General features: G+C 40.4%; 1 protein-coding gene across 1 annotated transcript in view; it reads right to left on the bottom strand.

The window, feature by feature from the left end:
• LOC122993335 overlaps nt 1-11742 on the bottom strand; it is a 39348-nt gene that overhangs the window by 9093 nt on the left and 18513 nt on the right. Inside the window, exon 9 of the mRNA XM_044367414.1 lies at nt 9156-10651. Within this exon, the coding sequence (XP_044223349.1) occupies nt 9156-10651 (1496 nt within the window). The remainder of the gene's footprint in view (nt 1-9155; nt 10652-11742) is intronic.

Here is an 11742-nt window from a genome sequence, read left to right as displayed (position 1 = left end):
ATTCTCAAAGCTCAGTAAATAAAGTGTATTTCTCCAGTACCCTATGGTGATTGAAATGTTTTGTCTTTTTGTCCATAGTTGTATAAGGACCCAAGTCTTATGGCTGTTTCTCCAGCCTGCCCCCAACATGTAATGCAATAAGACATATGGGAAAGAATCATAGCATGCATAAATATCTTGGCTGCGTCCAAAGAGAGACAGCTTCTAATATTTATACAATTTGCTAAGTTGTACTTTATGGTTTGAACAGTTTTTTAAACATGTTTCTTAAAGTTCAAACTTGATTCCAGTGTCACACCAAGATATTTAAAAACAGTGACTATGTCAGTCCTTTCACCTTTGATGAGAATATCAGCGTTAGGAGGTTTTCCCATGGTTATAGACAAAAACATACCCTTTGCCTTGTTTACATTTAGACTAAGCAATGATTGATCAAGCCAATGTGTGATCCTTTCCAATGTAATCGTTAGCTTAGCAGCAGCTAACTCAGCTGTTTTTGCATGTGTGTACACAACAATGTCATCAGCATACATTTGCAGTTCTACATCATGACACTGTTGAGGGAGATCATTAATATATAGGCTAAATAATAGGGGACCTAACACTGACCCTTGTGGAACACCCATTGTGCACTTCATGTTACTGGACAGTGCGTCACAAACTTTAACACATTGTATCCTATTAGATAAATATGAGGACTCTAGATGAGAAGTTAAATTTAGAGAGTTTCGATATTAAAACATCATGATTGACTGTTTCGAATGCTTTAGCAGATCAAGTCTTGATTTAATTTGCTCTATTAAGTGCAAGGTAGCAGTTTCAGTGGAATGATTTGCTCTAAAGTCAAATTGCATACAGTGTAGACAAAAATTGCTTGTATTAAGAAATATTGTCTTTTCAACTTTCTTAGCAACCTTTGAGAGTACTGGCAGTATACTTATTGGTCTGTAGTTACTGGCTTCAAGGCAATCTCCAGATTTAAAAACAGGCGTGACAATGGCACATTTCCAGTCATCAGGAAAGGAGCTGTGTTTAAAAGACAAGTTAATTAAATGAGCAATGGGGGACTTAAAATATCTCTGTGTGATTTAATAAACATGGTGTAAAATTGGAAAGCATCTCTACTTTTGGAGCTTTTTAAGGAGCAGATGATTTTGTTTAGTCTCCACCAGCTCGAAAACCTGGCCTGCAGCATCTATAGGAGCAATATCCAGTTTCCTTTTTGTAAATTTTTTTCCTAACCCATCTACAGACTCAAGAAAAAAATAAGACCGAAGCAACAGTAAGATGATCTTCACTTAACTTTCCCTGTCCTTTAAAATGTCCTCTAGCAACAGGCTTAATGTATTCAGACAGATATCCATTAGATGGCAGTATTTGAATGTTTGTATTGCTGGAGCCAGGTCCAAAAATTTCTCTTTTGGTTTGAGAGAGGTCTACATTGATTATCGGCAGGTTCAGCTTTCTCAAAAAGCATTCACACTTATAAGAGACTCAGACTATCAAAAAATAACAAATAATTAATTTACATCTTTTGAAGTAACCTTCAAAGTACTGTGATTCCCCATAATAGCGGGTAAATACTTAAAGCCTCCTACTTTTTAATATACAAAGTTAGCAAGCAGCCTCCCAGCTTTCTCCTCCTCCTCAAAATTTTTCTGCCTTGTCCTAATTTAGCTTTCAGGGTTAGATTATTGAACTCATATTTTAACTTTATAAATTGAAGAAGATTCTGATTGAACATATCCTGTTTTATTCTTGAGAAAGTTTGATGAGGTAGAGAAAGAAAGTATAATCTCTTGTTGGATTCAGAAGTCTCCAAATGTCTACAAGCCCAAGGTCTTACACATGCCATCTAGAACCTGACATGACCTTTGGGTATGAGAGGTAGATGGTTTACTGTGATCTAGTGCTTTATCTAAAACATGATTGAAGTTGACCCCTATAATAATTGGGTGGTTCCCCATATCATGAATTTTGCATTTTAAGTCTTCAATGAAGGTTGGGTCGTCATCATTTGGGGCATAGATTTTAATGAGAATTAGCATTGCTACCTTGCTAATTCTCTTTTTTATAGACATACCAATGGAGTCAGCAAACCATGTGGAGCTGTCTTTGATAGTCAATCAATAAATCAATCAATCAATTTTTATTTATATAGTGCCAAATCACAACAAAAGTCATCTCAAGGCACTTTTCACATAGAGCAGGTCAAGACCGTACTCTTTAATTTACAGAGACCCAACAATTCCCCCATGAGCAAGCACTTGGTGACAGCAGTAAGGAAAAACTCCCCTTTAACGGGTAGAAACCTCAAGCAGAACCCGGCTCTTGGTGGGCGGCCATCAGCTTTGACCGGTTGGGTTGAGAGAGAGAAAGAAAGAGGGAAAGGGGGCGGGGGGACAGAATAACAACAATCATAACAATGATGACAATGACATAGCAGCAGCCAGGGAAGGATGCCAATAGGACTGTGAAGGACCGCGAAGGCTCGGCCCAGGGTTTCCTGTGAGATGAGAAAGCACAAAAAAAAACTCCGGGGAAGAAGCAAAGTTAGTGACATGCATTGATGTTACATGAATGCATACAGATGGAGAGGAGGAGGAGGAGAGAGGAGCTCAGTGCATCATGGGAGGTCCCCCAGCAGTCTAGGCCTATAGCAGCATAACTAAGGGCTGATCCAAGGTGAGCCTGGTTGGCCCTAAGTATAAGCTTTATCAAAAAGGAAAGTTTTAAGCCTACTCTTAAACATAGAGGGGGTGTCTGCACCCCGGATTGAATCTGGTAGATGGTTCCATAGGAGAGGAGCCTGATAGCTGAAGGCTCTGCCTCCCATTCTACTTTTAAAGACTGTAGGAACCACCAGTAAGCCTGCATTCTGGTAGCGCAGTGTTCTAGTGGGATAATACGGTACTATGAGCTCTTCATGATATGATGGTGCCTGACCATTAAGGTCATGATTTCTTACCGGGCAGTGATGGTATTACTGGAGATTGTTCATTTGCAGACCAGAATGGATGGGAGGGGACATATGGCCTAATTAGTGACTCAGTGTGGGAGGGTGCAATTCCATTGCTCATCTTGAAGGGAACCATCAAAGCTTTGAACTGGATGTGAGCTGACACCAGATGTGCCACTGCATTCCAAATCCTCTACAGAGGTTTAACAGTGCATGCTGGTAGTCCAACCAGGAGCGAGTTGCAGTAGTCCAGTCATGAGATGACCAGCTCTTGGACTAGCACTACATGCTCAGACAGATACTGCCGAATCCTCCTCATGTTGTACAGAGTGAATCTACATGGACTTGTGCAGTGTGTTCGGCAAAGGACTGCTGGTCATCTAGTATAACCCCAAGATTCCCCCAGACTTGGATGGTAGTATCAGGGATGAACCAAGCTATACAATGAGGTTGTGATGAACAGCTGGACTTACAGGGAAGATGAGAAGCTCAGTCTTGGACAGGTTCAGCTGGAGGTGCTGATCTGTCATCCAAGCAGAGATGTCAGCCAGACAGGCCAAGAGGCATGCTGGGACTATGGTATCCTCTGGAGGGAAGGACAGAGAGGTAGGTCTCGAACAATCACTCTCCATGATGCCTAGGCTGGAGAGAGTGGACAGGAGGATCTGGTGGTTCGCTGTGCCAAAGGCAGCAGATAGATCAAGCAGGATGAGAACTGATGACCTATCCACCACTCTTGCTTATCTCAGGGAGCTCAGAACTGCCAGCAGAGCAGTCTCAGTAGAAGCTGAGACCAGACAGGTCTTGAGTCCAGACAGGTTACTGGACAGTGCACAATGTCCAGTAACATGAAGTGTGCAATGGGTGTTCCATAAGGGTCAGTGTTAGGTCACCTATTATTTAGCCTATATATTAATGATCTCCCTCAACAGTGTCATGATGTAGAACTGCAAATGTATGCAGATGACACGGTTGTGTACACACATGCAAAAACAGCTGAGTTAGCTGCTGCTAAGCTAATGATTACATTGGAAAGGATCACACATTGGCTTGATCAATCATGTCTCAGTCTAAATGTAAACAAGACAAAGGGTTGGAGAAACAGCCATAAGACTTGGGTCCTTATACAACTATGGACAAACAGCCAATGCATTTCCATCACTGTAGGGTACTGGATAAATACAATTTACTGAGCTTTGAGAATTTTAGATTATTCTCAAATTTGTGCGTAGTTTATGAAATTTTAAACGGTTTAGCCCCTCCTCCACTACAGGACTTTGTGTATACTTGGTCAGTAAGTTCTATTAGATCTTCCAGAATATCTTTTATACCATTTCATTGCACTGCATTTGGAGAATCAGCTTTCTCTGTGAAAGCCACAACTCAGTGGAATGTCCTACCTGATGATATGAAGAGCTGCAGTTCCATCAGTATGTTTAAAACCAAATTAAAAAATCTTCTAAAAACTACTCAGCTCTGTAACCACTGACTCTAAATTTCATCTCATGGTCTTCTCATAAACGTAAATAATCTTGCTTTTAATTTGACAAGCTTACATTATTAATTTCTAGTTGACATTGTGAGAGTATGTGATGTGCTATTGTGTGTAGCTTTGTATTTTGTATTATGTATCCTGTGTGTTTTTTGGTTTGTACTGTTTGTTATATGTGCTGTTTTATGTTTTAATTATGACCTGCCTAAGGGACTGCAGATGAAAATTAGCTATAAGCTAACTCTCATCTCATTTATGTTTAACACTGTACATCAGGGGTCTCAAACTCAAATTACCTGGGGGCCGCTGGGGGCAGAGTCTGGGTGAGGCTGGGCCGCATCAGGTATTCCACAAAAAAAGCTTAGCAGGCGCAGGCTAGGATAGCAGGCGCAAAAAGGCGACTACTACCGGGTTGTTCATTACCCGCCGTGCTTTTGTTGTTGTAAACGTCGTCATAGAAACAAGTGAAACAAATGGCATCATAAAGAAATATCTTTATAATGTTTATTGTGCAAGGCATTTACTATGGAGTAAAATGTTTTGAGGAATAAATCTCTTTCCGCTAATGATTCAGTACATTCCATTCACCCGAAAGATTTTTTCCAATAATTTGTCCGTGAATGTCACATCATTGCAGAGCAAACGTGGAGAACATGAAGCCGGGACAGTAGGACACCATGGTTTATAGCCATGGAGGTGCAAACCATGGGATGCAGCCATGGAGGCGTTATTTATTGGCTTTTATTTTCTATAATAACTCCATGGATGCAGAGGGCGCTGCGAAGCTAGCGGCGTTGTCAAATCAAATATGACGTGTGGCACAGCAGCATCAGCTGTACGGTGTTTTGTTACACTCAATATTTATGATCTCTGTCGGATAAACATAAGTGTGTTCATGAAAACGTATATATTAACTTTTAATTCACTTCACAACGTGGAAGTTATTATCTGCCAGACCTATAAAGGCGTAGATACACCTGGTTCTGTTTTTTTAATGTCACACACTGTGGAATCACATGCACGAGCCTCATTTGCTGTCACACTGAGCCAAAAATGGATGTAAAGGTCTTTAAACCTCCGTTTGTACGTCAACAGTTGTGTCCGTTCCGTTCATCAGACCTCAGTGAGAATTACGCACAGGCTCTCCAACAGCTGATCATTACGCACGGCTGCTGTGGATATTTGAAACGACTTTACCCCTAATTCATCACATTTTTCTGCAAATCGTCACCACTATAAAGTGTCAGTCATTATTAAACATCAGAAGAACGATAAATGATTTATTGATAGCGCTCGTGTTGAAACGGACTTTACAAAGTGCTTCAAAACGATGAAGATGATGCTGAAATAAACAGAATGATGCTTTAATAAGGTTTAATAATTCACCTTTGAATTTTACTGAAAGCTGTGTAGCAAAAATAACGACACAATCTATTGTGAGGTGCGCACATTCTTCCTGTAAATAGCATAGTTGTTGTGAAACAGCCACATACCCCTGTGATTGGCAGGTTCGTTCAGCTCCAGCTTGTGCAATAAAGGGACCCTCCACACACAACACTGTAAAGTGCCATTCATATAAAACTCGCGGGCCGCACTAACATTAAACTTTCATATAAAGGTGGGGGCCACAAAATATCAACCCGTGGGCCAATTGTGGCCGCGAGATTGAGACCCATGCTGTACATGGTCCCAATAAATACAACAAAAAATCTTGATATCTTGTTTGACTGTAATTTAAACTTTGAATAGCATATTACAAAACTTGTATAAACATGTTTTTATCAGCTAAGGAGCATAGCCAGAATTCAACCTAATCTAAGTTTTAAACATACAGAAACAATTGTACATGCTTTTATCTCATCACGCCTGGATTACTGTAACAGCCTTTTTACATGCTTAAATAGAAAAACTGTATGCCGGCTACAGACAGTATAGAACTCAGCTGCCAGCCTTTTAACAGGTTTAAACAGGTTTGAACACATCGCCCCCGTTTTACCCTCTTTACATTGGCTTCCAGTGCATTTTAGAATTGATTTCAAGGTTCTTTTAATTACTTACGAGGCACTAAATGGTCTGACTCCTCAGTATATCTCAGATCTGTTATCCCTGTACAACCCTGCTCACACTTTGAGATCCTCAGGCAGGTGCCTTCTATCTGTTCCAGAGTGGCTGCTGAAGATTAAGGTGGACAGAGCTTTTGAAATAAGAGCACCGAGGCTCTGGAACACTCTGCATGAGAAAAAAAAGGCAGGCTGAGTCAGTGGCTTCTCTTAAATCCAAGCTCGTAACATACTTTCATTGCACTGCCTTCCCTGATTTCACCTGATTCCAGTTTTTTATTCTGTTTTATGGGTTTTATTATTTCAATTTTTGTGTTGTTCTTTTGGTACTTTTATTCTGTTATTGCTGTATTTTTATTTGCTTTTGTTTATTGCTATATTTTTATTTGTTTTTTATGTGAAGCACTTTGTCACTTCATTTTGAAGTTTTGATGAGATGTACAAATAAAGATGTTTTTATTATTAGAAACAAATCAGATGCAGCTATAAAAGACAGCAAAATTATAGATGCTGTTTCACAATTATCTGGGGGTAAGGCACTGAGCCAAGATGGCTTCACAGCTGAATTTTAGGCATTTGCTACGCAATAAATCCTTATTCAGCTGATGTGTATGTGGACTCAGTTTGGAGGGGCTCTCTACTGCGGACAATGACTCAGGCACTAATAACTCTGACACTTAAAATAAGGATTCAGTTTGTCAGAGTTATAGACCAAGTTCCCTGATAAATTATGACGCAAAAATATTGACCAAAATTTTGGCCAAAAGGTTGATACAGATTGTTGCATCTTTGACCAGACTGGGTTTATTCATATGCTCTGCTGATAATATTAGGAGATTTATTGATATTATATGGCATGTGCAAGACAAACAGAATCCTATTCTTGCCCTCTCTCTAGATGCTGAAAAGGCATTTGATAGAGTGGCAATACCTGTTCTTGATTTAAAAGCCTTTGGATTTTGTGAGAACTATTCATCTTCTGTATACTGAGCCCATGAGCCTATACTGCTTTTCTTACAAATTGCTATATTTCATCATACTTCAACCTGGTGTAAGGACCACAACAGGGGTGCCCCTCTCTCTACTTCTTTTTGCCATGGCATCGGAACCTTTGGCGGTTGCTATTCGTCAGAATTCAAATAAATCAGGAATTACTATTGGTTCAAGCATTCATAAATTAATAATTTAATTTAATAAATTAATGCTATATGCTGATGACATACGGGTCTTTAACTCAGACCCTTAAGTGTCAATAAAATCCCTCCTAGAAAATATCTATTTCTTCTCTAAATTATCGGGGTATAAGGTAAATTGGTCCAAGAGCGAAGCGCTATCTTTGACATCACTGTCAAATAGACACTTTGTCCTGTAGGGTTTCAGTAGCCACAGAAGGGAATCACATAACTCGGAGTCTTGTTCCCACCTAAATTATCAGATATGATTAAAGTTAATATAGAACCTCTCCTCTAGTGTTTTAGGACAGATATTGAAATGTTGTCACCATTGTATCTATCATTGCTATCAAGCTAATGTCATTAAGATGACTACCCCTCCAAAGTTTAATTATATTCTTCAAGCTCTACCTATCTCAGTTCCTTTACACTATTTTCGACAATTGGAGAAATTTTGGAGAAAGTTTCTGTGTGTTAGCAGACAACCTTGTCGTGGTATGAATAAATTACAAAAGCCTGTTGACCAAGGAGGGTTTGCACTACAAAATATTTTTACATAAATATGTATCATTATACTTTTTGCCTGAGACACTTCCCCCTGAATGAGCCATATATGTAATCCTCTTCCTCCAGTCCTACCTCTCAACTGCCTGATCCGGTGAATATAAACTACATCCCCCCTCAAATTCGGGCCTACCCATGATACCAGTTGGATTCAGACAATAGTTATGATTACCCTGAAACTGATGGTCAAACTGTTGTTTCTGATTAATAGCATTGACTAGTCTGCCATTATTATTGTACGAGCACTTCTTATATATGCCTATATAGGGTATATAAAATGTAAGATTAGTATGTGTATAAAAAAATTAAAAAGACAACTTCTGTCTAGCGCTCTCTCTCATTGCACTTGTACCTAGTCAGCTACTTGAGAATTTGTACAACAGATCTGAGTCACTGTCCTCTAATGCTTGATTGTCTTGCCACTTTGGATAAAAGCACCAGCCAAATGACAAAATGTAAAATGTAAATATCACTAAAGATTTGATAAAGATGACCAGGACAATTCTACAAAACAATAAAAATCATGCAGGCTTGTGATTGTTACATATTATTCTGAAAGGAAATTAATTCAGCATGTTAAAATTAACTCACTATAATCCATTTGTAACACTTAGAAGAGGTGAACTCAGAAGTAGACAATTTAGACCTGACTTGAAACAGACCCATGGAGTGCCTGCCCAAATCGATTGAGACCCAGTCAGAAAGAGCAATCAGACTTGATTTGAATAGACCCAACAGACTGAACTACAACAGGGCCCAACACAACCCGATTAGACCTGCCCCAACTCCAGTATAAGGTCAGGTCTTGGATGCTAGGAATCTTGTGGACCCATGAAGATCGCTCAGAGGTAACCTTTGTGAGCATGACCTGAATGTATAGCGCTTGTGGGTGGAGGTTTCTGACTTACCCTGAGTGAAGGTCGAGGAGGTCTTATTGGTCTGACTGGTCGTACTGGCTCTGCTACTGGGTTAACCTGCCTGTGGTCCAGAGGCTCTAGGTCATCAGCTACATCAGGACAACCTATGTATCCTCCAGCCCCAAACACTGAACCTAGATCATCTTCTGACAAGTTGTGACTGGTGGGAGCATTGAATGTAGCGAGGTCCTGGTTGGCAGAGATGTTGCTGATGGCCATGTTGAGGGTGTCAGCATTATTGGTGTTTGCGGTGTTGGTAGTGCAGATACTGATGTTACTGAGGTCCAATCCCAACAGGTCCTCTGATGCCACATTACTGTCTGAGCTGTTACTCGTGGGACTGACATAAAGCTCTGGTTCCAGGATGCACTGGTTGTTGTTTGCTTCAGGGAGAACATCCTTAGTGAACAAGTTCAGCACCTCCTGGTTGTCATGGCTACCTAAATCTAGCAATTCCTGATTTTCATTGCTACCAAGATCCAGGAGTCCCTGGTTGTTGTGGCTACCTAAAATCAGCACTTCCTGATTTTCTTCGCTACCTTGTTTGTCATCTGAACGCAGCACTTCCTGATTCCCTGGACAGGAGAAATCCAACAGTTCCTGACTGCCATGACTAAAAGGTTCCAGCACTTCTTGGTTATCATAGTTATGGGGTCCAAGTCCTTCATCACTGCTGAAGCAATACGGTTCCACCACTTCCTGGTTGTCATGACTACAGAGATCTAGGACATTCTGGTTTTCATTGCTAACTAATTCCACAACTTCCCTGTTGTCAAGACTTGAAGGTTCCAGCAGTTCTTGGTTTCCACTGTTACACAAATCCAGCAGTTCCTGATTATTGTGGCTACAATGTTCAAGCACTTCTTGGTTTTCATAGGTATGAGGTCCCAGTGCTTTCTGGTCGCTATAGTTAGAAGTTTCTACTTGCTCCTTGTTGACAAAGCTGCAAAGCTCCATTGCTTCTTGGTTACCATGGTGACAGAGGTCCAGTACCTCCTGGTTCTCTTCAGGGCTGAGCTTAAAGCCGTAGGGATCAGAGTCCCGTACCATCTGGGAGGAAGTGATGTCTAACCCATAGGGATCAAAGTTCACTTGGTCTGGTTGCAAAGAGAGGGGCTCAGGGTCAAAGGTCAGATCGTGGTCAGTGGGTTCTGGGCTAAGTTCAGCTTCATCAGGGTCTAAGAGGTTATGACTAGAATGTTCTGGACTGAGTTTAAACCCGTATGGGTCAAAGGAAGACTGACTGGTTGGTTCATAGCTCAACTCAAAGCTCAGGTCTCTGTTCTGATCTGACTCAGGCTGGATGAAGAGGCTCTGGGAGTCTAGTGAGTTCTGGGGAGTTGCAGGGTTTCGAGGTTCCTCTTCGATGTTGCCAACCCATTCTGTCCCCTGACTGGAGGTGACATCATGGGACAGAGTTTGCTCTTTGCCATTGGTCCAATCTGGTTCCAACATGGCTTGTTGGCTGAGCTCAGGGACGGTATGAGCTAAAAGAAAATAATGAGGGGTCAATGCTAAAAGTATAAATCATCACAGGCAAGATTTTAATGAAGCCTGAAAAGCAACAAAATAAACTTGTTTTTTTAAATTACACCAATTTTAGTCTTGCAAACTAAACAATTTGAAACACTATAATCAAAAGCAACTTTAAAAGTGTCCAAAAGGACAGCGATGCTAATTTAAGAAGGCTCTCAACTGAAATCAACATTGAACATAAATGGGGACCATAGTATTAAGGTGGGGCCAGACTGAAAACAAACCACATTTAAGAGAGGCTGCATGAAAAAGTCAATGTAAAGACTTGAGTGGACATAAATAGACAAAAGCTCAATATGGATGGCACAAATTGAGGCAAAGACGTGTCAGCATGTATTGGAAGTTCTTCAGCTTGATCCAAAAGTGTCCCAGTCTTTATGAATGTTTGGAGATGAGAGGATAAAGGAGAGATGTAGAAGAAAAATAATAGAAAAGAGTGGAGTTCCTGGTGAGCTCTGAGAGATGCCATAATCTGACCATTTCAAATCCTACACCTTGTGACTGTGAGAAGGTTGATGCCCTGCTGTCCAGGAGCAATGCAAGTGCTTCTGGAGAGAATACCTGCAGATAAAATATGGTCAATATTTGCGGCATATCTCAGAAGCTGTCAGTGTGGACGATAGCATTTCATCATTCAGAAGGACAAGAGTTTCACTTAGTTAGGGCCCGGGCACCCCTAACTAATATAAACTAATATAATACAATATTATTATATTATATTAGCCCAAACTAATATAATTAGGGCCCAAGCATCAAATGGTGTGAATTTTATTGGTCTTAGGTATGGGTGTGGCAAAATGGCTCAAAAGCAACCCCTATCAAATTTCAAATTAAATCCCCCACCTTTAAATTTGATGTAGATGAACGCAATTTGGAAGACACATGTATCATGTCCAGATGCACAAAACCTTCTTGCAGCCATACCCTAAGTCCAACATGAAATTGGCCATTTAGAATTTACTGTGCAATTTTGGTGCAGTTTTTGCCATTTCCAGGCATTGAATTTCATTTGAACAAACTCCTGCGAGAGACCAACTTGAAA

Source organism: Thunnus albacares, chromosome 12 (genome assembly GCF_914725855.1).
Source record: "Thunnus albacares chromosome 12, fThuAlb1.1, whole genome shotgun sequence".
Classification (NCBI taxonomy): Eukaryota; Metazoa; Chordata; class Actinopteri; order Scombriformes; family Scombridae; genus Thunnus; species Thunnus albacares.
The sequence above is the reverse complement of the archived record's forward strand: the minus strand, read 5'-3'. Positions and strand labels throughout refer to the sequence as shown.